At 33.2% G+C, this 27,808-nt stretch overlaps 2 protein-coding genes across 4 annotated transcripts in view; one reads left to right on the top strand and one right to left on the bottom strand.

Annotated features, from left to right (window-relative positions):
- Positions 1-27,808, top strand: part of LOC124365738 (phospholipid-transporting ATPase ID) — a 105,630-nt gene that overhangs the window by 50,306 nt on the left and 27,516 nt on the right. For both annotated transcript variants that reach the window (XM_046821727.1, XM_046821726.1), the window contains 3 exons: positions 1,846-2,020; positions 4,483-4,694; positions 7,231-7,393. In XM_046821727.1, coding sequence (XP_046677683.1) covers positions 1,846-2,020; positions 4,483-4,694; positions 7,231-7,393 — 550 coding nt within the window. The remainder of the gene's footprint in view (positions 1-1,845; positions 2,021-4,482; positions 4,695-7,230; positions 7,394-27,808) is intronic.
- Positions 13,657-26,574, bottom strand: LOC124365739 (E3 SUMO-protein ligase ZBED1-like). Of its 2 annotated transcripts, none has more exons than XM_046821728.1 (2): positions 26,436-26,574; positions 13,657-18,451 (listed from the first exon to the last, which is right to left on the bottom strand). In XM_046821728.1, exon 2 carries the CDS (start codon positions 18,431-18,433, stop codon positions 16,127-16,129), a length of 2,307 nt encoding a protein of 768 aa, XP_046677684.1. In that variant the 5' UTR covers positions 18,434-18,451; positions 26,436-26,574; the 3' UTR covers positions 13,657-16,126. The 2 variants fall into 2 exon arrangements, with proteins under 2 accessions (XP_046677684.1, XP_046677685.1); XM_046821729.1 differs by lacking the exon at positions 26,436-26,574 and adding an exon at positions 19,484-21,946.

The following is a 27,808-nucleotide window of genomic DNA, read 5'->3' as shown; positions in this document are numbered from 1 at the left end:
TTTCAGACAATGTAACGCGACAGCTATATTTTGACGCTTGACATAGGTCAATAACCCACACACATGGTTGACGCATACCGTTAGTGACATTGATCGGATTTAAAAGGAACTTAAATTTGCTATAGACGCAGTTTTGTGTCGATGCGCCGTACCGCGTCTTTGCCATTTGGAGATAATTTGTCTATGCGCCATACGGCGTCTGTGACGTTATAAGGGTTAAAATGGAAAATTTCCATGTTGATAGTATTTTCTGAGGTCTCCTCAATAATTTTAGGAAGAAATCACTTATAGATGGGCAAGGGTCATAAGCATCTTTGATGGTAAGTGCAACAAAAACATGAATAGATAATAAATGATCTAATTAACCAGTGATTAAAGTCACTATTACAGACAATTACGTACACATCCATATATATATATATAAAGGTTCTAATTTTGATTTTAGCTGGCATTAAAAAGGTATCTTAGAAGAAAAAAAAAACATTATTACATAGTCAAAAGATGTCTGTTCATACAAAGCTGAATCAGAGATAAACTAGACTTTTACATTTAATTCCCTCAATTAATAAAAAGTGGGCTGGAAGAGATGTATTAAAAGTGGTTGTGGTAGAAGTTAAGGACCAGCTTGATGGGCTCAGTATTTTCACTAGTGCAAACATGGGCGAGTGAGAGGTACCATTGTTCGTGGTGCATCATATTAATATAACGTTTTTAACAAGCAAAGAAATAAAATCATGGGAAATCTTGACTCAGTTGAAGGCGCTGTTTGGGAATGATACCCTGTCCCCAGTTCAAGTTTTTGTTTGGTTAAACAAGTATCTGAGAAGACAATATACATGCCACCTCCCAATCACTTCGGAGATAGGTATCAGCCACAGGTGTACCAGTGAAATCATCAAAGCTTCCTACAGAAATGAAAGTTGTAACATCAAATATGTCATCCTTTTCCAAGACAATACAGGTCTCCCACAGCAGTGTTGACAAGGTATAAACTGGAGAGCTCGCATTGGTGAACCCTTGAACACTACCTTCATTCTTGTTTTGCTCCATGTTTCTTTTGGACCTTGAAAGAAACAATGAGAGGGAGAAGGTTTAGATTTCTGTAAATAGTCAAGAGATTAAGAAACATGTGTGCTATTTTTTTAAAACCCTATCTCAAAGTTTCTTCTAAAATGGAAGGAAAAATGTGTACAGAATGTAGAACATTTGTGTGTTCTTCTATCACTCTAAAATCAGGTGGTTCTAGTACCAAATAAGACAATTACTTATATAGGAAAAAATATGATTTTTACATTTTGATTATCACTCTATATGTACACCCCTTACAAAAAGACACTGGGCGATTTTAGTTCACGCAGGGTGGGATAAATACCCCTCCACTGCCATGATGCCGCCCTCTCCTAGTCTTCCTACCACTGCTCTATCCCCTGACCTGGCCACTGTCATTGTGTGGCTAACCTCACACCAAAACGCAAGCTCCCTGGATACGTATATGGCTACATAAGTCTGTTCAATTAATATTTTACGCTTTTATAGGACTACACACAAAAATACAATATTGTTATAGAATAGGTAAGTAGCTGCAGTGTAAACAAAATGGCGTGAGCCAGACACGATTCACACAGCTGATAAAATAGAGATGAGGAGATGCTTGTCCCACTCCCCACCACTAGAGGGGGCCCCTCTTGTGTGTGGCTGCTCAGATAATTTGCTTCTGTGCAGGTTTCTTTGCAAGCGGTTTATCTACAGTATTTTAAATTAAAAAAACTATAGAAACTATATTGAAACTTCATTTTGTTCAAATTCCCAGCTGGTCACACTATGTTATGTTGCGTTCTCTGCCAGGTACCCTCTGGACAATGACCGAGTGCTCTTGCGTGGTTGTGTATTGCGCAATACCGAGTGGTGCTACGGTGTTGTACTGTTTGCTGGCCGAGACTCTAAACTCATGCAGAACTCTGGCAAGACCAAGTTCAAACGGACAACCATCGACAAGCTGCTCAACTGCATAATCATTTCGGTAAGTATAGCATGTTTAAAGTAAATCGTATCTATGGAAAATGTAGAACCACTCGGCTAAAACAGGTATAATTACTCGGCCAAAACTGTTGTTAACTCTTGTTTAAAAACAGTATTATCATTAGGCCAAAAAATTGTATCATTACTAGCAGAAATGTGTGACTGAGCAACCCTGGCTTCCCTATTGTCCTATCAAGACAGAAATTGTGTATTAACTACGTGGAGAATCAAAACGATCTTTGACGATGCAGAGGGGTGAGTTAATAGTCGGGACCAAATTGTTCTCCAAGTATCTGGGTATGATGGTTGATACCAAGATGTATTTTTGTGAGTAAATCAGGTGCACCGCTAATAGGGCTGTGAAGAAAGTTGCTGCTTTTAGCAGACTTATTGCTAACATATGTGGGCCTGTATCCTGCATATGTTGAATGCTAATGTCTGCAGTGCTGCTTGTTCTTTTGTACAAAGCTTAAGTCTGCACACAAGCCTGCAGAATAAAGTATAGGATAAGCAATGGTATACCGATACTGCTTGCTCACGTACAGCACAATCTGACCTAAGAGTTGCTTCTACTTACATAATGTCTGAGGCTGTCTTAGTAATTGTTAGTGTAACTCCTATTACTCAAAGAAGGGCATTACGAGTTATTGCAGGTATTGGTGAGAGAGATTCTTGTAGGCCTGTCTTTGTTGATCTAGGTATTCTTACCCTTCCATGTATATTTATTTTGCAAAGCCTAATTTTCCTTAAAGAAAATCTTAATTTATATAAATTTAGAAGTTATGTCCATAACTATAGTACTAGATCTCAGAACTTGATAGACCTCAAATACTTTAGATTAAGTAAAACCCAGAACAGCTACATGTACATTAGTGTAAAACTTTTTTAACCTCCTACCACCAGATGCAGTTACCACTACTTTAAGGAATTTCAGAAGTTGTCTTGTGAAATGGCTGAAGCAGAAGGCTTTCTATTCAGTAGAAGAAATACTTTTACATGATTTAAGTGACCTTAAATTTTAATAATGCTATGTTTTAATTTTTAACATTTATTATTTATTGTTTTTATTGTTATCTGTTGTTTGTTAATTCTATTATTAATTTATTATTATTTATTTTAGCATTAAGTTTTAATTAATAATATATTTTGACTATTTTTTAATTGTATATTTATTTGCATTTCTCTATAGAGATGGTGTTCTTGACTGTTGATGTAATAGTACATTATTTTAAACCTTATCTGACTTTGTCAATGCATACAACATATGTGGGACGACAATAAATGATTCTTGATTCTATTGCTTTGCCTACTAATGAATGACAAGTGACATATTGAAAAAGGACAAATTTGCCTTATAAATTGCTGTGATGAAGATAAATACATTGGTTATCTATGTGTATGTATAAGATATATTAATTCCAGTCCATGTATAAGACTGGAATTAAGAATACAAGGGCTATTTTAAAATGTCTTACATTCAATAATTACTCCTTATCTTTGGCAACTATATTTATCAGATCCAACATGCACTATCTGTATGCAATTCTGCTTGAAACAAGGATAGCTCTCATTCATACCTTCAATAAGTCAGTTGTTAGTCAGTGTTCAGTGCGTGTGTTTCTCAAGCCTTCGTCGGATTTTTCCCTAAAAAATGATGGAACGTTATGATCAGTGAATTTGCAAGTTTTGTCTCACAAGTTGGGGAAACGTGTACAGAGATGATTCAAATGATCCAGCAAGCCTTTCAGAGGGAAGCCATGTCCCTGAATTCCGTGAATTTTGTGGCTCAACCATTATAAAAAAGGGAATGATTAGGATGAAAGTGATCTGCATTCTGGTCTGCCTTCATAAAGGAAAAACCCCAAAGTGTGGTTAGCGTTCAAAGTGGACAATTGCTTAACTGTGTGTGAGTTGGAGGAGGCAGGTTTGAACATACCAAACACGATTTTTTTTAAATTTTATCCGAAGATTTGGGTTTGAAATGAGTAGTTATGAAACTCGTCCCAAAAATTGCTCACCAAATATTAAAAGGAGCGGCGTTTGAAGTCGTTCAAGACTTGTATGAAACCATGACCAACGAACTCGACTTCTGGTTCTCAAAGTTGAAATCCTCACTCTAAGGAAACAGTTGAAGAGGTCAAACTGAATGCAATGGCAGAGCTAATGATGATTCTAAAGGCAGACTTTACAACTTGTTTCTCGAAGTGGGAGGATCATTTGAACAAGTGCATCATGTCCAATAGAGAGTGCTTTGAAAGAGATTAAAGTTTGGTTGCAATCAGTGAACAGTTATAAAAATATCAGGTACTTTTCAGTTAGCCCTCGTACATCTGGCAAGTTTCTTATGTACCCCTCAAAAGTTCACTCCTATAGAAAAGTGAACATTTCCCCAACATGTCCACAATTTGGAAAACTTTGTGGACCATGTTATTGTTGCTGTGTAAGTCCCACCGTTTGTTACAGATAGTTATGGTGCTGATATCAATGTGTGCGGTTTGTTCTCTCGCCTGCCTGTTCTGGGAAACCAAGACTGGCAAGAAGTTTCAAATTTACCTGCCGTGGACTAGTGAGGTGCCCTCTAACCATGTGCCTGGTGCTGTGATCATATCTCTCCTGGTGTTCTTCTCTTACGCCATAGTCCTGAACACGCTTGTGCCTATCTCACTGTATGTCAGGTAATAATAATAATAATAATATTTTATTGCCATACAAAATTTTTACATTCATCGACAAAGTCAAAGTACAGCCAGTAGCCAAGTCAAACTTAGTTTACTAATCAAAATGTTAGTGTATATAAACTAATTTACCATAAACTATTACAAAACAAAAAATTACATAAAGTATTTTTGGTTAAAAACCAATACAAGGTACAGCAAAAAATTCTTCAATTGAATAAAAAGGATTGGCTAGAAGCCAACTATAGAGCCTATTACAAAAAACATTTCTTGAATATTTATTTACTAACTGAGACAACTTATTATAAATTTTCAATGATAAAACCTGGTGACTATTAACTGATTTATCTAGCCTACAGAAATTAATTGTAGTAAGCCTACTTGCCTTACTCCTCGTATTATAATTGTGACTGGCATACTTTATAGTACTAGGGTTGCGAAAGGTATACAAAACCAAGTCATACACAAACAAATTAATAATAGTTTGAATTTTTGACTTAATAAATAATGGTCTACAATGTTCTAAAAAATTGGCACCACAAATGATTCTGATAACTTTTTTTTGTTGTTGGTTTTTAATGTGCTGTTTGTGTCGACTACTACTGTTTTAGTTGTTCCATTCATAATCTTGTCTAATACTCAGTGCTGGCTTTAGGGCTTTTGGCGCCCTAGGTGAAAACAAATTTTGTGCCCACATTAAAATCACTTTGGCGGTGTCTGCCGAATATGGAACTTCGTTAATACTTACTATAACAAAGATTGTTATTTATAACCTTTGATTAATGACTGGGATATGTAAATAAAACTAATGTTAATTCTACAGAAATGTATATAATTTAATATCCACAAACCTCAATTTATTATGTATGTTACTTGAAAAATAATCGAATGAAAAGGTGAAGTAACAGTATTTGAACAAAAAATGAAAAGTAACAATGGCCTTTGTTTGGACTTTATAGATTAATAAATAAAATCTAAATTATTGTTAGAAAGTTACATAACACACAGTTTTACCTTATTAGATATATCATAAATCAGTACTCTTACAGACTAAAGTCCTAATGGTACTTTTCTAGCTTTCTTCTTAGCAAATTCTTGTATGAGGGCTTTTGAGGCTATCTGTCTTGCTATCTCACTTTCAATTAAAATTGTAGCCAGACTCACAAGTCTCTCCTGAAACATTTACTTCGGAGATAGGTTTTAATTAGCTTACGTTTTGAAAAACTTTGTTCAGCACTAGCTACAGAAAGTGGCAACATAAGCGAAATACAAAGAGCTATGCAAATGTTAGGAAATCCATTTTCAAGATTATGTTTGTTTAATGTAGTTTAGGACTTCTTCAGCGTTTGATACTGAGTCATGGAGAAGATGAGAAATTGCTCTTAGTTCAGAACACAGTTTTACAGCAGAAATTTCAGATTTATTCAAACCTTTTTGATTCTTAACACTTTTTCCAAGTTACATTGACATAACCATTGACTTAGCCTCTGATGAAGTCTTGTTTTTAAGGTCAGGAATGTTTTACAGATATCGAAAGACATCAGACATTTTATTTAACTCGGAAAATCTTTGTTTTACAGCATTTTAGCAGCTGTGTCTAAGGCAGCAAAATAAAAATGAATCTTAAAACTTACTGAGGGGTCACCTGCAATATTTGTAAATTAACTTGTTGATTCGTGATCAAATATGTTCTTCTTTTTTCAAAACCGGATCTTCTCTCTCTCAAAACCTAGTTCTATTCCAACTTCTTCTGCTACTTCAAAAGCATCAATCAGAACTTTCTTGAACTCTTGATCACTTCTAGCTGTAACAAAATCTCTTTCTTTCAGGTAACTAACTGCTTTCTGGAGACTCAAATCTTTTCTTGTAGTATCTTACCGGTTATGTTTACTTGAAACAAAATGTTGTGTAATGTGACAAGTGCGACAATGAACTTTATCAGAACCTGAAGTCTGAGATATTTTTAAGTAATCCAAGTGCCAGAAATCTCTTCCAAATCATCACAAACATTAGATAACTGGTATTAATGCATCAATTCAACTGGACCATCTTGTGTCATTTAGGGGTTTTAACGTCAAAGATAGCACATGATGGTGCAAAATTTCCCATTGATGAGTTAATGCGGAAAAGTATACATATGTTCGTTGGACCAAGTCAAAAAAGATAGTAACTTCCACACAGCATGAAGCTGAATCGTTGGCTAAAAGATTCAAAGTATGTGAGCAGCATGGCACAAAAAAGCACGTGGGTTGACATCTAAAATTATTTTTTGAACACCACTTTCCTTTCCTGTCATGTTGCTGCCTTGTCATAATCTTGCCCTCGAATATTCACTAGACCTGTGCCTACGGGCCACAATGATTTTTTGCTGTTATTTAACAATTCAATTGATCAGTAATATTTTTTATACTATGTACGCAAGGTAAGGAGGCAGTTAACTATGATTTACAGTGCTTGCCTGTCAGAGTCTACTTACCTGTCAACCCAAACTTTCCTGTCAACTATTATTGAAGTAGATTTAACCATTGTGTTGCAGTGTGGAAATAATCCGTTTCGTCCAGAGTTTCTTCATCAACTGGGACATGGCAATGTACAGTGCATCACGCAGGATGGCTGCTCGTGCCCACACGACTACACTCAACGAGGACCTAGGCCAGGTCCAATACATCTTTTCTGACAAGACCGGCACCCTTACACAGGTTAGTATGATTTATTTATCTGTCGTCATGTACAGTTAGTTCTACAACTAAACCTTACAGTTTTTTAGTTGAAACATTGCTTGCACAATTAAATTCTTTGAATATTCTAGCCTTGTTGTGGAGAGCCGTCTTCAGCTAACAAATGTGGAAAATGGCTCTCCACAGTGAGGCAGAAATATTTCAAGAATTTAATTGTTTAATCAGCGGTTTGATCCGGTATGAACCGGAAAACTTTGATGTTAGTAATGACAATTCCCACGTCAGGCTAAGAACTAAGTCCTCCAACTCTTTGGATCGATCACTAAACAGTAATCCAAGAAAGGTTCTTTTTATTTGTCGCATTACTATGGACTATTAAATATCGTAGAAAATAATTGCAGCAATAGAAGCAGGTTAGTTTCTATTGACAAAGCAATCACCCCGATTTTATATTTGTTGCACATACAGTGAGTGATTTTTTGAAACTATATAAAATCTCTCAGGGGCATTTGCATGGAATTATTTCTTCCTATAAAAAAGGGTCAGAACATTCCTACTTTTAGAGCTATAATGTTAATTCTTTCATTGCAATGTCCCAAATAATGAATGAAAAACTATTAACCTTTCCAGCGTTATTGACGCGGATCCGCGGAGGGCCACTACAAGCTCAAAACGTTATTGCCGTGGATCCGCGTTTTTGCATTCTTTATTTTCTTACTGCTATGTTAGTTGAATATTTTGCTGTTAGATGGTTCTAGTCGTCATGCGACATACAGACGGGTTGCCCTGCCTCGAATTCTGTTACAATGGGAGTGGCAGTTGCTTCTAATTGGCCAAACACTGTCTAGCGGGCGTGGCCCCGCGCCTTTCACAAAGTCATTGACGGGAGCTCCCGTCAAGGCATCTAGCCAGTTGTTAGTGAGAAGCGTCCGGTACACGCATATGTATTTCGGTTATCGCTAATTTTCTGTTGTGTCTTATTCTTTTTAAAGTAAATTATTCATATTAAATACAGCAGTTTCCAGTATTTATTTAGTGTTTTTTACCATTATTCGTGTGAATGGCCTATCCAGACGATTCGGAATTTGAAGATTTGGTAATTCTGAGCAATTACTTGGTCAACCCCAAACTTTTTAATATTTTTACTACGGTCATAAGGATGTTATCACAAAGCAAGAAACATAATTCAAGCCCTGCAAGGCTGTCCTACACGTTGCCGAGCGATAAGAAGGTTCAAAGTCCACGCGATAACAGTGGCTTGCGGGAGAAGCGTGGAATGTCAGTTGTGACAGCCCGCCACTAAATAAACACTCTTTGTCTACTTTTGTATTTTTCTAATTTTATTGGTTTGTAATATAGTATACGTTTATCTATAAAACTGTGTTTCATTCCCATACTTACTGAATAAATTATAAAAATATTAGTGACAACTACACTGCTATTCTACGATATTCTCAAAAGTTAAAAATTATCCTAGGTAATCCAAAAAAGGCTAAACGAATTTTATTTACCGTTAAATAACTCTATTTTGACATACAGAAACGAAAATAAATTTAACTTTACACATTGGAAATTTAAAAAAATTGTAACTTTATCAAAGATCAGGTCTAATTTTTCATGACGCTTAAAGGGTTAAATTTAATATTGAAGGTTTTTATAGGATATTAGATAATAAGAGCCAACAAATCTCATTTGTTGTTTTTGCAGAAGCCTCAGATTTTAGGGGAAAATACAGATGAGGGAAGTGCAAAGTTTTTGTACTAAGTGCAGAGTACTATACTCTTTCCTCAGATAAAAAAAAGTATATATGAGCAAAATGTTGCTTTGTCCATAGCAAATCTGGGGGGTTATGCAAGTTTGTTGACTATTGAGGGAAAATTTATGTTAATAAAAAATGTAATTTAAGTTATTATTTTCATAAAAAATAAGAAAATGGGTTAGTTTTTCCAGCAATGAACAGTTATTGAACAAATTGAGCTTGAAATTGGGTTCAGAGTTATGTAACTGAACAATAGAACATTTTTCATGTGAATTTTTAATTTTCCAAAATTAATAGTATATTTTTATAGCTGCTTTAATTTTATTTAAACAATATGGAACCCAAGCTTATCTATACATAAGTTCTGATATTATATATATAAAACTAATGTTCTTTATGAAGCAAAGTACGGGTGCCTTCAATTTTAGCCCCCAGGATAGTGTTAAAGCTCAATGACTTTCACTCTCCTAATTTAAGTCAAAGAATCATGAGAGTGTCTAAATTTAAACGTAATATTATTAGGTCTCAACACTTAAAAATTTGTTTATCAGTTATTCAGAAAAAATTTCAAACTCATTTCTTACTTCATCATGTAAATATTTAAAAAAATATACACTTTACAAGAAAAACTATAAACCATTTGGGTGTACGTATGTTAGTTATAACTTTAAAATGAGAATTCACATAATTCTACGATTTAAAATAAGTGTGTAGAAGTTTATACACATCTTGTTCTTATGAGTTTATACTCAAGGTTGTTTCACTGCAACCTACTAATCAATCAGTCATCTGCTACGTGATATCAATTTATGAGCTATAAAAAGTGTGTCAGTTGATTTACTCTGAACATGGTTTTATAGTCAGACTGACTCAGAACTGGTACTTTAGTCTTAGTTTTTAGCTTGAGAGTGTGGAAAAGAATGAGACAAGTATTTACATTCAGTATAAACTATAAAATTAATTTTCTCTACGGGCAGAGATTAAATGAACTAAATTATTAAAATTACTAACTCTTACAGTTGTCAGAAGCCTATTTATTCTGAAAACTTAATTATTACTGAGTATTAATTATAAAAAATATTCTACATTTATTGAGTATTTTTCCACAACAGATATAGAGTTTCAATTAAGTATTAATGTGGAAAACCCTTGCACATAAGATAAGAATATTGCTTTCAGTCTCAGTCGGCAATGTAAACTTTCTTGTCAACCATGGTACTTCCTGTTTGTGCAGGATATAGTTACATAATCCACCAACTCAAGTACAACTTGTAAGAGACCGTTATCTTATCAATAAGTTGTGTCTGACTGTGTGTCAACAGTCAGAGCTACCTGTTATCTCAGACTGTTGCCTAATTAATTGCTGGATTGAATAGCCAATTTGGTGGGGAAGTTGCTGCATATGCATAAGTAATAACAAAAAATATGAATTAATTAATTAATATTTATTTCCTAGTACTGTTGTTTTATACTGTATTAATATCCAACAACATATTTCCTTTCTGTATTCACTCCTTTAATTTTTGAATTTAAAGTTTTTGCCAAATAGAAATCTAAATTTAATTACTTTTATTTGTTGCTCTTTAGGTTATTTCAAGTAAAAAAAAAACTTTTAGTGTATTTATAATGAACAATAAATAAAAACAATGATTTTAATGGACACAAACCCCTACCTGGCCAGCTATTTGTAAATTAAGTAGCAACTAAAAATACATTAATGTATTATCTTGTGTGATATTTATTGGTATCCATGAAACAGCAAAGTATAAAATTGATTATATATATATATATATGTAGAAAAAGGCCAACATATTAATATTAATTGACTATATTTCGCATTACGCTTCTTCAGGTCAAAACAACATAACAAAACACATAAAATAATTAAAAACATACATGTAAACAGATAAATAAATTAATAAGCATAATATTCTTGAAATGATAAACATATGTTCAAACTGTGGGTGTAAAGATGTGATGAGTGTTCAGATGATTAAAATTTATCGAAGATTTAATCCATAGGGAAATTTAGATTTTGTGACAATTTGACATGCTTGTTCTAAATTTCTTAATTTTGATGTATTTGAATTATTTTTTATTGATCGTATTGGTTTTACTGTATATAAATTTTCAAAAGTTTCTTTGTGTAATTTACTATGAATGACTAATGGTTTTGATTCATCATTATGCTTAAAATCATAACGGTGACCTGTCATTCTTATTCTTAAATTATTTGTTGTAGAGCCAATGTAGTCTTTAGGACATTTTTTACACTGAATTTGGTATACTACATTTTTTGTATCACATGTCAAATTTCCAATAATTTTGTATACTTTTTTAGTTGAACTACTTTCGAATTTTGATGACTCTTGTATTTGATTGCACACCATGCATCTTGATTTATTACATGGATGTGCTCCTTTAAATTTATTTTCCACATCAGAATCAGCTGGTAATTTTGGTTTCGATATAATGTCCTTTAAGATAGGAGGTCTTTTAAAAACAATACGTGGAATACTTTTTAGAAATGAGTCTGTCAGTGGAGAATTTTGAAGAATTTTGTAAGCTACTTTAAAGATGTTGTTAATTTTGTAAAGACCAGGATGATATTGTGTTATTAATTTAGGCTCATCATAATATTTCTTTTTGACATAATTATTATTAAGTTTACTTTCATTGAGCTGTAGCTTTTCATTCAATAGCTTCTCAGGATATCCTCGTTTTAAAAAAGCATCATATATGTTACTAAAATAATTTTTAAGATCTTCACTCTCACTGCATAATTTAGTTGCTCGTGTAGCCAAGCTTTTGGGAATTGATCTTTTTACATATACAGGGTGACAACTGTTGTAGTGTAGATATTTAAAAGTGTTGGTAGGTTTTACATTAATTTTTGTGTTTCAAGTAACCTTTCTTGATGTAAACGTCAATATCCAGAAATGTAACTGACTCTGTTGAAATTTTCCAAGTAAATTTTAAATTGTTATCGAATGAGTTCAATGCGTTTAAGAAATCTAAAAGTTTTTCATTACTCTAATCAATTTTATATATATACATATATATATATATATACATATATATATATATACATATATATATATATATATATATATATATATATATGATGAATTTAAAGGCAAATTTGGAACTACCAGAGATACAAATTTTAATTTCAATACAGCTCTAAAAGAAATTGAGGAAGCCAGAAATTCTATAGATCAGGATACTCCTAAAACATATAAATTGGACAAGATTAAAAACCCAATCTAACCAGGATAGTGTTTAATTAAACAGAGTGCCTTCAAAGAGTAATAATAATAATAATAATTTTTGTGCATGTACACCAATTTCTTTAAATGAACATTTTTAACAAACAACCATTAGGATCTGTGGAGAATCTCCACCATTGGATTCCTGCATTGGGGAGAGACTGAATATCTCTGAGTCTCTTATGGAGAACAAGAGGGTGACTGATTTTAACAATCTAAATAATACAGTAGTAAATCAGGAAACAATTTTTCTCTTAATCCCATCATTACAGTTGCTATTAGTTGCTAGACCATGCTCGTCTAATTAATTTGGATCAGTATAAAAGATTCCACTTCAGCACTCATGGTCTTTACTTGAATAAAAGGGGGAAAAAGCTAACATATGACATGTCAGAATCCCTACAAACATTATTGCTTGAAAAGTGTTTGGAAAAAGGAAGTGAATAATAATGGAAAGAAATCATCACTCAGTCAAGTTCATCCTGCTAACTAGAAACAAAACTGTACTAAATTAATTCAAATTACTGAGGCCAAGATGAAGGACATTGTAATTAAATGTAAAGGACAAAAAGATACAGCTTTTGCTCACTGTATCTCTAAAGATTTATTTGACCCAATAAACATGAGTGCTGGTGTAATCTTTAAAGAAAACTTTAGAAGCACTAAACCCTCTGAATTCTCCAGAAATTATTTAACCGGTTAAGGAAGCTATGGAGCGTGGTATAGGGTTTAGTTACAACATTAAGATTTAATCATAAAACTAAATATTTAAAATTAAGATATGGCCTTCAATTAGCTCATTGAAGGTTTCCAAAGGCAAGGGATTAAATAAACTGATCTGTTCACCAATGGTCTGTCAACAGAACTGTAGTCCTATTGAACATTTGATCTGGAACATTAAAAAATTCTAGTACTCAACAGATGCTTTAGTCAGTATCGTTGTTTATGATGAGCTGTAACAGATCAGTTTAAATTCAATTTTTAATAGTTTGCAGCAAATCAATAGGTGGATATTACTGGATATACAGTAAAACTAACTCAACAACATAGTCTTATTCTTACTAACGCTGAATAAAATGTGTAGGTTACAGTGTAAATATATTCACTTCTTTCATATATCTTTTTCTTAAGAATAAAAGTAAAATAAATTTAAAAAAATATTTTCTTTTCCAACTGACCATCGAGCCTTAAGTATTTTACATTTAATGTACTTTTCTTATTAGTGGGAGTGGGTTGAATACACATCAGTCAGAATGTAAATGAATATAGTATTTAATTTATTCAAAACAAAACAACACACACAAAGTAACAAAATTACATGTAGTACACTAGGGATGCGATTATCTTTGTAACAAGTTGGCTAGAGTACCATGTATCCTGATTCCTCCCCTCCGCAACGAGACCAGTTCGAGGTTACTGTGATGAGAATTGTTGCTGCAACAATACGTTTTGTGACAAATATCAATCCAATATCCTGCTAAGTGGCGTCATCCGCAACAAATACACGGCGTCATCCGTTTATCTTGTTTGGAAAGGAATAACTCCATTTGAGGTTTACAATGAGGTAAAACTGCGTAATTCCAAACATTGGAGTGGAGAAATTTAACTCCATGGAGTTTGTAACTTCTCAAAAACTTTGGTCCGGCCTCCACCCGATTCAACTTGTGTTGGTCTGTCAACTGTTTTGGAACCCACCTTGTGAACATTTCCTGACATCCAAAGGTTTCTGTGACGATTTTGAGTATTAGAGATCTGGAGATTTACGGAAATATCACAGAAAGTTCATCCACAGTCAATATGCGATCGTTACGGAGTGAATTTTCAATTTTTTCCCGAATCAATTACAATTGAAGGTTGCACTTGTCGGGAGATTGGATTGACATTTTTCACGAAACGTATTGTTGAATTGACTGTTCTTAATGTACTGATCTTGAACTGGTCTCGTTGTGGAGTAGAGGAATCAGACTACACACCAGTCTTTCCGGCAGTGAGAGCCTCAGGATACTTACTTTCTCGATATGCCTTGTAATTATTAATTTAGAAATTTTATTTAATTTTGGGTAATACGCTTGGTCTCATCAACTTCCGATAATTGCATCCCTAGTGTATCAATATACTAATTTATAATATCAGAGATAATAACAACAGAAATATATTTACATTGTCGCTGGCTGGTCTTATACCGTGTAAAATGACTAGTATTTTAATTTACAAGAATATCAAATCTACTAAATTTTGTACAATTTTCTTCGAATAGTGTATAGTGGCTGAGCAGAAAATCCTACTTTTTCTGTTTTAATGAAAACACCAACAAATTTGAGAAACTAAATTTTAACACTTTTTTATGGAAAGGGCATAGGAGGATTTTCAAATATTAAGGTACGTTGAGCCGTACCGTGGTCTCTACTCACTGATCATTTTTAAAAGTTTTAATTTATTACTTCTTGTATGGATGGTCCAAAATGTCAAAGTAGTATGAATTCAGTGTTTTTTACTGTCACCTGTAAACAAGTTTTAGCAAATCCAAATTTTTATCAGACGTTACCAAAGAGGTACTCCTTCTAAATATATGTTACAGTTGTCACTTTTTTATATTTCCAAATTTTTAAAATTTAAGAATATCTGCATTATTGAACTCGTAAAACATAAAAAATAAAAATAACAAAATATGACTTTCATTACACTTATCAGTAACTCTCTCAAAAACTAAACATTTTTGTATTTAATGTTTGGCTTTATCTTGAACAGTTGAGAGATCTACAGTACCTCTCATTATACGAAGTGTTTTAAAAACTGGTAGACACTTTTTAATACCCTAAGGCAAAAGTGTAGGAGAATACAATAGTGAACTAAGAACAGTGTGAAAATTAGTATTTTTGACGCCATTTATAATTGTGTGTACAGACCATGTTTGTGTATGATGTGCCTGGAGTTAATTTTGTGTGATAATATTGAATTCTTTCTGAAAATTGAATATAAACTTAACAGTCACTCATTCTTTTTACAAGACATTAACTTATAATCAAACCTGTGATAATAATTAATTAGCATTGACTTGATAAAAGATAGTATTTAGCAGTGAAAGAGTGAGGACTCTGAATGTGGTCTCTTACTACAGAATTAAAGATTATAACATTTGTAACAGTTTAATTACCATACTGAATTTTTTTGAATTACTAACTAGAGTTATTTTTAAAGAAAAATCTGTGTTTCATGTAACATTTTCAAGGAGTCCATCGTAATTTGTGCTGGGTGTATTTATTGGATCCATATTCACCTAAAATATTTAAACTACCCTTAAAACATTAAGGACTAAAAATGTTATATTTATTCTCTTTAAAAGAAGCAAAACATAAATTTGTTTGAACAAAAAAGTACCAACAAATGCAATTAGTGTAAAAATTCCACCATCCTCTATACAAGAGCCTGATTTTGAAATAAACTCTTCGAAGACTATCAAAAAATTATTATTACAAAATCGCCTAAAAATGCAGCCTGTAGTGTTCTCACACATAATACACAGTCCTAAACCCAAAACAGGGTTTAGAAGCTTTGAATATTGGTCTTTTCTTCACCTCATTTTCCCCATGGAGATTCACAAAAAAATGTAATACACTAACCTTATTGTACAACAGAATTAACAGCAAAGAAATATTTAGAGCTCTATAAAGTTATAGCTATAGACAAATGTATGTATATAAAATAAAATTGTAATGGTGGAATAGATTACATGTTGTGGTGTAGAAACATGATTTCTGACTCAGAGGGTGAAGACTCTAGGTTTTTGAGTTTAGACAACATGTATGCAGAAGATACCGACATTGACTCATGGACCATTGAATTGGCTGTTACACAAAGATACTTCTTGGCCAGTCTGAAGAGTCTAGGGTAAATAGCACTTCTCTGGTTCCACCAGACATACGGATCTTCATCCCTCCCCAAGAGAGGTTCTTGGAGGTAGTTTTCCAGTTCTAGAATCCCCTTGCCTATCGGATCCTTGACTGCGTTGATCTTCTTCACTTCCATGTCAAAACTGTGCCAAAAAGAGGTCGGATTTGGTTCATGATACTGTGGCTCTGGAAGGACCACTTCACAGACCTCCTTCTTCAGATGGGAACAGGCAGTGGCAAACTCGCTTTCATCCTCAAATGCGTGCTTCTTCAGCCGTGGGTCCAACAGAAGTACATTAGGAACTAGATCTGATTGGTCAAGGTCTCGGAAGTGTAAATTCAGTGAGTGCTCTGCCATTGTGGCCACACCACACGCCTCGTTCAGCACACTCTGATATTTCTTCATTTCACGTTTTAAAACCATTATGTAGAAAACCACTTTGGATAGAATCACACGGCCTTCCTTCACTTCTTCTTTAATTGATTTAAATACTTCCAAGATTTCGACCAGACCTTTCAAAACCTTCCACTCATTGTCGGTCAGTCTTATCATTGAATGTTTCTGAAGTGTAAGGTAAATAGCCCTCTGTAGTTTTGTAAATCTCATCAGCATCTCAAGTGTTGAAAAGCTACAGTTCCAATCACTTTTAACCTTTGTGATAAGTTTTACAGATGGAAGACGTAACTGTTGATGTGTCAAATATATTTGGGCGACAATTTCAGGATTTTTCGAGAGTTCATCAATTATATTTTTTATTTTATTCACTAGATTTTTGGCTGACTGTAAACTCTCATAGAGAACCAGACTCAGTGTTCTGACAAAATGAGGTACATGTTGCCAACTACAAAGGCTGATGGCAGTGGACATGATTTCACTGTTGTCGGACACTACAGCTACTACCTTCTCTCCAATGTTCCAGTAACTGTTCACTGTCTTCATGAGATGTTCTGTTACACAGCTGGCCTCTTCCTTTGCTGGCAAAATGTGACAAGCTAGGAAAACAGCTTCAAACTTGCATTCAGTATTGATAAAATGAGCAGCGATACACAAGTAACTGTTTGATTTGGTTTTCCACTCATCAATGAGGAGGCAGATACCTTCAGCGGCTTGGAGGCTTTTGCAAGTTTTCTTCTCACACTCCTCGTAGTATTCTGGGATAAGCTCTTGGGTGAGTCTTTTAACAGTGGGTGTTTGGTACTTTGGATGAAGGAGATTGACAAAGTGCTGGAACTCTCTTTCTTCCACAATGCTGATAGGGTGGCAACCTTTAACGATCATCTTGACCAGTTGATGATCCACATGCTCTGCAAGAACTGCTCTTCTCTTTGGTTTCATGCAATCTTGCATGTCAACATCAATGCTGTCATCTAAAAATTCAGTTTGTGAAGCTTGATTTGTAATGGTTTCACTAAGGTCATTGAAAGGAATCTGAATCTCCTCCACGATATCAAGTCCGTCACTCTTTGATTCAATGATATTTATGGGGTTCTTGATGTCATCGATGTTTATTTCTATTACTTCCGTACAAATGGCTTGGCTCCTGAGCTCTTCTTGATCAATGCTGCTGCAAATCTCACCACCAGTGAAGTGACCCAAACTTGACGCTATATTGGGATGTCTGTTTCGCAAGTGTCTCCGTAAATTGCTGGTGGTCCCCAATTTTATTACCTTTCCACAGTGAAAACACTGAGCTGAAGTTTTGCATGGCAACCGTTGAAAGTGGTCCCACATTTCACTCCTTTTAACAAATTTCTTTTCCTTTTTTTCATCTGAATGGTTGAGAGTGGAGGTGTGATCGGGTTTCCATTCTCCTGCTGTTTCCGGAGTCCAATCAGGATCGTGTTCTTCAACTCTGGACTCATCAACATCTCTATCCATCTCCTCAAGTGTAATTTCAAATCCCCCCGGTAGTGCTGGTACTATGCTTGTTTCTTCTATTACAGTCTGCTCTGTCAACACATTTAATGCCTCCTCACTCTTCAAAATATTGGAATGTCTGTTTCTCAGGTGGCGGTGGAGGTTGCTCATGGTCGTTAGCGTGAAACTGAGATCCTGGTGGCAGTGATTGCATGTTACCTTGTTCTCTCCACAGTTGTTTTTGGTGAAGTGTTGCCAAACAAAGCTCTTCTTCTTTACTGGCATATTTTTTGTATCAAACCCCTGAAAAATAATTGAATTATTGATACATACATTGGTGTTCATTCTACATAATGTACACAACATTAACATATTTACTCTAGGTTTTGACGTTTGAGTACCACCTGTAGATTATTTAAAAAGAATGGACTCATGGAAACAATAGACGAATTGAAAAGCGTAACATCATGTAGTCCAATACTGGTTGAAAGTTTGGTTTTACTAGGATATAATATTATAAATTCATTTTCAAAACTCTTATGTGAGCACACCTCTAAAAAGATGGTGAGTATTCCTATAAAATTAACCTTTACATAAAATTGCATAGATTATCAGCAGGACTGCTGAAGTGGATTAAGGGACTTAGGACTCATGCCTTTTTGGTGTCCAAAATCCCAAATATTCATTAATCACATTAAAATTAAAATAATTTTAAAAATAGTCTATTTAATCATACATTACAAAATTTACATTAATTAATATTCTGAATACTGAGATATTTGTACGACTAAATTGAAAAACACATTTCTTGGCATTATTAAAAAATTAAAAGCTTACACAATATATATATGCCTCCTATAAAACGCTTAATTGTCTTGCCTTCTTTCAGGCAGGGGCAAATATTAGGTCACCAATACAAGACTTTGTAATGTCATGCTCTGTACTCAAATGATTTAAACAACCTTTTTACTCATCGTAGATCGAATTCTTTTATTAGAGCCATTTTTAAAGGCTAAGCTTGATCCTGATGAAGTAGTACAACCAAGAGCCTGAGACAAACACAAATCTGTAGGATTACGTTTTCTCAACAAATCTTTTTTTAAATTTCATTAGTATAGTAACCTAATAGCACAATTGATTCCACCCTCTCCTTTAAAACTCAACAAGAAACTTTTAAATGATTTAAAATAGATTCTCAACTTTTCTAGTAAATCATCTTTTATGAAATCATTTGGATATGTGATTGTGTTGATTTCTTGTATACTCAATACTAGCCTTAACTTAAAGCATCAACATTACAGGAGAATTATGGGTAAAACCAAATTTTAAACTTACCAAGCCTATTGGCTGGATCTTAAACTTCCATTGATAATAAATCAAGTGTAGATAGGAACGCTTAGTTTGAATCAAGTTTCATTTGAATTGAAAATGTGTTTTCCTTAGTTATCACTGAAGAACATTTTCTTTTCTCTCTCTCTAACTTATTTGAACTGAATACTAAAATTTGTTTCGTCTAATAGGACCATCTATTTCTAATATTTTTAATTTTAGAAACTAAATCCCTCACTACTGTTTCTGCTTTCTTTATAGATAGGTTTTGGCTTTGTAGAACTTTGTTCTTGTCATTGATGCTTTGTAGAAGTATATACTAGATTGTGGTGAGAAGGACTCCTGGAATATTAACTAATACGTTAAAAGTAAAATAAATTATTGTCATCGATTCTCTTCTCTCATTTTAATTAATTCCAAGTATTGTAAGTAGGTTTTTCACATGTTTCAGTTAGTTTTACACAGCATTGAATGCAATCCTAGTTTTACAAAGAGAAGTCCCTGATAACAATAGCTTTTAATAGTCTTATTAAAAACTAATTACATCATTACGCCTGCTAACAACGATCCACTGTAACAACAGGCTATAAATAGCGAATGAAAACTCTCTCTTAGACATGTACACGAGTGCATGATGCAACTAGTCAGTGATTAGATATCAATTCTATTCGGAAGCAAATTTTCAATAACAGTTTGCTTTATTCAAAATTTTGATTAATTATTAATTTAAAATTTCATTTATTTTTAGATGAATAGGATTGGTCCCATCGACTTCCGATAATAACGCCTCTAGTGTATCAATATTTATATTAATAATAATATATAATAATAATAATATTATAATAAATATTTATAATATCAGAGATAATAACAACAAAAATGTATTTATATTGACACTGGCTGAAAAGTAAAGACCAATTTTTCAATTGTGATATTATAACAACAAAGAATCGGAACTCATACATGTTCTACATTTTTACTGAAAACATGATGACTACCTGTATAAAGTAACATAAACACTATCAAATAAGATGATATGTATTAAACTGAACATTTCACCACACAACACAGTGTAAAGGGACAGTAGTGACTGGGTCTGGGAGTGGAGTGGAGTGTGGTTGAGCATGGGTCTGCCACTATTGAACATGTGCGGTGGTAGCGTGGGTGTCCCTACACAGCCCATTGTAATATTTAATCAAATCAATAAAAGTCATCCTACTTCAAGAATGTACTAATAGTTTATAAGTATTATCTTTAAGTTGCAGATGCTCATCTGACCTCAAAAACTTTCTTAGGTTTATTGAAAGCCTGAGGCATTCTGCCCCAGTGCTTCCCCCCTCCTATTGGTTGCCTTAAGTATCAGACACATAAAGTAACTAAAATATGTTTATGTAAGGTTAAAACTCCAATATGTTTTCCAAAGGATGTAATTGTTCATAATATTAAGAAAATATTGGTACTGTATAAAATATTACCTCCAGTTCTTTTACTGTTACTGCATGGTTATATACTCATACTCATATACTATATATTTGTGAAGCCTTACCATAAAGCTAATGTTATAGAATTTATGGTTCTACAAGATTTTACAATGATATATAATATGTTTATCTTACAAATAAAAATGAATCAACGTGGTAAGCTTATCAGTCTTACGTTTCTTTACCGGAACAACAAGCCAAACTCAAGTATTGCATCAGAAATATTTTAGACGAAATTAGATTACAAGGGCAAGAAGTATACACTTTTGTATTACATTGGAAGTATAGTTCATTCAAACTAGAAATGTTCCTGCATGTGCAAAAACTAATACAAAAGTAAATTCACTTGATCTCTGATCTTTTTAACCTTGAACACTGGCATAATATGTACATCTGATATATGCCTAATTCCAATTGAAAATATCATATTACATCGTAAGTGCTCTTTCACTATAAAGTCTAAGGACTTTGAATTTTATAATTTCGGGCAAAGTCATGGATAATGCTTCTGTTTAAATGTCTGTGGATTGTATTATAAAATAAAGAAAGGGATAGTAACAATAATGGAGCTCATGTTTCAACAATTAACTTACCTTTACGTAATTTAATTAAATTATCATTTATTTAATATTTCATAGTTATGTTTCCTGAAAATGTTTTCCCTGTGTTTTGTACTTTTAATGCGCATTACTGGTAAACAATACAAAATATAAATTTATAATGATTGCTCACCAAATGTGCTAAATCATATAATATTTCTGCTTATGCCAAACTTGTACTTTTGTTATTTCTTATTAAAACAAATAAGAACTACATTTATAAATAAAAGGAAGTGTGATTATTTATGTACTAGTTTGCTTAATATTCAATTAAATATATAATAATATTTATAGGCCAAACATATTTGATGACAGGTAATGCATTTGTATCAGAATATATAAAATTGTGAATTTATAACAAATTTGAACATTTAATTTTAGTTTTATATATAGTTATACTGTAGAAACACGAGATGAAAATATTATTTAAAAAAAAATAATACCCATTTTGTATAAAAATATAATGGCCAATTAATTACCTACAGTCTCCATTTCGTGCATACAGACACAATTTTTTAACGAAAACGTACTTAAGTCTTTTCCTGCTACTTGTTAATATAGCATCTGATTATAAGCAGCTCTTATATTTCTTTGGAGCACCAAGATTAAAGATTGAGAATGTCAATGAGTCAAGTGTCTCTCTGGCGGCAGGACAATATGATATCGCAGCATATCTCTTGTTGGATGAGGGTAAGTGGTAGGCCGTAAGGGCCATGACCTCAACGGCCTTCTTTCCTGCACTCTGGTATAGTGGGAAACCGTTTTAAAATTTAAACAATTTATTTACAGAAATAAATCATGGACAATACTTTGAATAGAGGAGAAATTATATCAACACACAACTTAACTTTAAAAACAAAAATTCTGTGTTCCAAAAATTTCTAATTTATTGATTTTAACAGTTAATCAAACAAGATCAACCAAATATATTTAGTAGACAAGACATTATAATTGCTAGATGAATTTTGTAATGAACAAAATCTTCAATAAAATACATTGTTTACATGCACCATTAAAACGTAATGGAGAATGAGTTCCAATTTTATTGTGCAATAAAATACCTAAGTTACAATTTCCAATAAAATTGTATTTAGTATGTTGGATCCTTTGTTCGGACTAACGAGGTCACTGGAAAGACACCGGTACCGACTGATCTGATGGCTGAGGTTCAGGCCAATGTGCCAACGTCTGATTGATCAACCGTTTAGGAAAAACGTATATCATATAAAAAAAAAAATATTTATTACTTTTTAAAGTTTGTTTAGAATGCTTTGAACTTTTCTTTGCGTAAATAAGACTGCCTGTAAACAATTTTTGCAATGGTAGTGGTGATCAAATTGCAGCTAAACTACTGGGTTTGTTAACTAAACGATTTAGTTAACAAAATTATTGTATATATTGTTCTGTGTGCAGTAGAGTGAGTGCAGCTGAAGACAGATAAAGGTAAACACGTTTTGTGATATGGAGAAGAGAACACATGACCAAACACATACTCCCCTTGAAAACTTAACCCTTCCCATGCCTATTACAAGAAATCTCATAATTTAAGTTTTTGTTGTAAATTTTAGTTTGTAAAACCATGATAGAATCCAATAGAGTGCTGACTGAATGTCAGATAACAGCTGTGCTCCATTCATTGTTCTTGACTTCCTGTTATTAATTTGAAACTGGATTTTGTTGCCAATGGCCACCACTTTGGTTTATTTCTTTTAAATAATGATATTGTATTGTATCTAGGTTTGCAGTGAATTTTTTTAGTTTTATATTAAATGAATTATAAAAATGACAAACCCAGATGATGAAAACATTTATAAATGTTTGTCAGTTATATTTATAAAACATAAACAAAAATATTTAAAATTCATTAAAAAATTAATGTTTTATATTTTGTTCAAACTTTAAACCAACGTTTATATTGTATTGGCATGCTAAGGAAAAGTACATATATCTTTACTGTTCTAAGGGTTAAACAAGTCTCGCCACTTGTAAAAAAATATCTCACATAATTTTTCTCATATTTATTGCTATTTTCAAAAAAATCGTTACTTGTTGTTTATTGTTTACATTAAAATTACTATATGTAATAAGTTGAAATCAAATCCTAATTGAAATAAATTGCAATATCAAACTATTCATTTTGATAAAAACAACAAAATAACAAATGTAGGACGGTTATTAGAACCGCCGCACGATTAGATCTCATCTTATTTGAAAGATAGAGAGCAGTACATGCAGATTGAAAATGCCTTGTCAGGCAAAGTCAAAATGCCCTCCAGCGTCCTACAGGGATAAATATTAGAGCCTGTCCTTTTTAATTTAAATCAACAGATTGAACTTATCGATCCAGAATGTAAAAATATGCTGGCGATACGACTCTCTGCATCAGATCAAAATCAAAAAAGGAATTTGAAGTGGAGTCATTCATTGAATTGAATTCATGCATCGAACATTTCTCCAGAATCAATTTGAAAACAAACCGTTTAAAATCAAATGTCATGAATTTTTGCCTTCAACAACAATTTTTGTTTTGCAACAACAGCAAGGACTTCGACCCATGGTGATGGTGGATGACGTCCTTTTGGAAGAAGCAGAATCATTAAGTTCCTTGGAATGTTTCTTGATCATGAGCTGACATGGGACAATCATATTGAAAATGTTTGCTCTAAGGTTGCTTTGGGAATTTATGCCTAACACAATCTTGCAAAATTTTGTTCTACGGATGTATTAAAAACGGCCTATTTCGGTCTGATACATCCACATTTGACATATGGCTTGAATGGAATAACGTTTGAATCGAACAGCACAGAATGGCAGCTTTCGAACACTTGACATTATTAGTTGGAGTCGGATTAATCAATAAGCTCCTTGATGGCATCAATCAACTGAATGAAACAAAAAAATTCAAAACTTGACTAAAACATTTTGAAATTAACAACAACCACGAAACCACATACCAGAAATGTATTACATTGTATATTATACTGTATACCTTGACAAACATCATTTATCTTAATGTAGTTATGTATTTTATTAGTTACGTTGAAGCATGACATGCAATATTGTAATGGAAATGTAATTCTGTTTTAATATTTTATACTGGCTAATTATATTTCCAAATCCTTTACCATATGTTATTTTAATATCTATTATTTAGAAAAATGTAAAAATTTATTCATTTGTTAAGTTACCTGTTGGTGGAGTCATTGATTTCGAAAGGCCTTGCAATAATAAAATTAATATTGGAAAATTTGTATTAATTTAGCAGTGATATCACAAAAACCAAAATACTAAAAATAAAATAAAAAATCATAAAATAATTTTGGTGATTTCTTTATTGTGTAATTGTTTCACACAATAAAGAATATCATCATTATTTAAATCAATCTGATAATTGGAATTTCCTACGTAATAATAAATTAAACTTGTTAGTGGGAAAAGGCCATTTATTCATACCATGTTATTATAAAAAAAACTTATATGCTCTAGTAAAGTAGCACTTGCATATTAATACTTTTTTCAAATGTTAAAACTTTCTAAAAAAATTGTGAAACAATTTTTTAATAGTTGTGTTTGGGATAGTGCATATTATCATATGAACTCTTTCGCTTGCTTTTGTGTCTACTAACATTCGCTAAAGTTATGCTAGTCTCTTCATGGAACACCCTTAATAATACTTTTACTAGTAACAATACTAGTATCATGCGGATTACATGAACTGGTCTCGTAATGCACATGAAGGCAATTAAGTATATTTTATTACTTGTACTTAAAAGTAACATTTTTGTCTGTGATGCTTTCATCACTATAAAAATATAAGTACAGTTAGCGTAAGTTTGTTAAAAAATAAATTAACATTATAAGGAATGATAAATTAATTATTCATATCATATTATTATAATGTATCATACGTTATAATACTTAAGGATTACATTAGAATCTATGACATACTTTAATTTTATGACTTTTATAAAACTAAAGTATATTTAATTATTAACGAAGTTAGAGGGTAAAAGAGTAAGGCAATGGGAGTCAAATGTTTTTTGGTCAACATATGGATGGTCCATACTAGAATGTAAATATGGAATTAAGTACAGGCATGGCATGATCTATTACAGTACTGTGTAAGATCTGGTAGGCTATGAATCTTGGAGTTTTCGTTTTGCACCTTATCACATTTTACTTTGTATCTAAATATAATTACAGTATTATAAAAGATTTGGAATGAAGTGACTTAGTTTGACTTTTATTTTCAAAATTGTTAAATTTTTCAAGTATTTCCTATCTCACTTTAAGACCGAAGAATTGTATTATTAATTATTGATATTATTCAAAAATACTTTTATTTAATTTTGAACAGAATATTGTACAAAATACATGATTAGCTCAAATCAACATTATGATCGTTTATATTTTTAAATGATTATCTTTAACCTTTGATAAGGTAACGTCTATTCTTGAGAAATAAAAATTATTGTTTGAAGATCTATCAGTATATTACAGTCGTAGTAAATATTTAGTAGCAGATTTTACTAAGCTGCGTTCGTCGAATTATTCAGACCCCGACAGTTTATTATAGGCTATTGAAGGTTAGGATATGAAAGAACGGTCAATGGCTAAAATGCAAACGTTTTGACACATCTCCTAGCCTAATTTAAACTTCCATCTGGCCCCGGGTTCCTCCAGTGTCCAAAATTTCGAGTATCGTCAATCGTGAGACACAACTGGAATGGGATTAGAACAGAACGGCTACAATTAGTCTTTGAAAGATTCGATTCTTTTAGTGATGATGTAATTTTAGCGTTAATTTGGCCAATATCTATTCATGAAAGACAACTATACACATAAATAAGAACTATGAATAATATTTTGTTACATTACCGTTGTGTTGTGAAGAAATTTAACAAGTCAACACAAAAAAGAACTGTTCAAAATGATCTGATCCAATCCCCATACATACGACTCCATTGATAGACAATATGGCCGACCTTGTACGGTACTTCGTCGTAGTCTCATCAGCTGAGGTTGATCGAGTCGAGTTGAGAGTTGAATATCGAGCTTTCGAGCTATAGCCTAGGTTGTTCTGCTAAATAGCGCTCCTAGTAGCGAAGTGAAATACTACATGAGGCTCTAATATAAAGCAGCTGCGTGTTTTTATTATATTCTTTGAGCTCTCTTTTCATTAAATAATTTTTATTCTCCAGATTTGCACTTTATTCACCAGATTATCAAACCCATACTTGTAAACAAAACCATAATTAGATTTGTCAGTGTTAACACTCTCGTTGCGGGTGACTACAATAGTTGTCATGCAATACTGCGCGCGCCATGCGGATGACAACAATAGCAGACATCTGCTCGCTTGGCCGCCATTACCTTGGTGTGAGCCTAGCAGTTTTCGTAGAACGTTGTGCCGTTTGCCGCGTGTTGTGCCTGTTTTGTACGTTGTTTATTCGCAATTTTCGTTCGCTGGCTGTGCTGTATTGTTTATTGTGTGTAGTGTATGGTGTAAGGTGACTGTGTATGTATGTTTATTATTGAATTTAGGCAATATGGAAGCCGACAATGAACTAGTGGAAGACTTTATGAGTGAACAGGACGATTCCGATTCAAGTTCAGAGAGTTCTGCTGATGAAGATAGCGGCAACATACCCCCACCCCGATGGTCGCCGGTGGCCAGTGGCATAGCCGGCTTACGTGAAATCCCCTTTACTGGTGTACCAGGCCTACGTGTGCCAATACCAGGTGACAATAAACCGATTGATTGGTTTAATTTGCTACTTGATACTGTCTTTTTAGAAAGAATAATCACCGAGACAAACAGGTATGCCCTAGAATTGTTTTGTGGCCCAGCAACTACTCCCAAATCACGTATCACAAAATGGAAAGATCTTGTAATGACTGAGCTTAGAACTTTCATTGGTTTACTGTATCTGACAGGTGCTGTAAGGTTGAATAGGCTCAATGACTATTGGAAAACACATCATTTGTTCAATTTATCTGTTTTCAGACAGTACATGCCCCGAGATAGGTTTCTTGGTATCCTCAGATGCCTTCACTTTTCTAGAGTAGGAACAGCTGAACAACCCGAACCTGCTAATGATAGGGCATTCAAAATCAATCTGTTGATGACTTATCTCAACAATAAAATGAGAGACATTTATTATCCTGATCGTGAGCTCATTATTGACGAGGAATTGGTTCTTTGGCGTGGCAGATTGGTGGTTCGCCAGTACATCAAAGGGAAGCGCCAC

This window comes from Homalodisca vitripennis, chromosome 7 (genome assembly GCF_021130785.1).
Source record: "Homalodisca vitripennis isolate AUS2020 chromosome 7, UT_GWSS_2.1, whole genome shotgun sequence".
Taxonomy (NCBI): domain Eukaryota; kingdom Metazoa; phylum Arthropoda; class Insecta; order Hemiptera; family Cicadellidae; genus Homalodisca; species Homalodisca vitripennis.
This window is presented reverse-complemented; position numbering and strand designations above follow the sequence as displayed.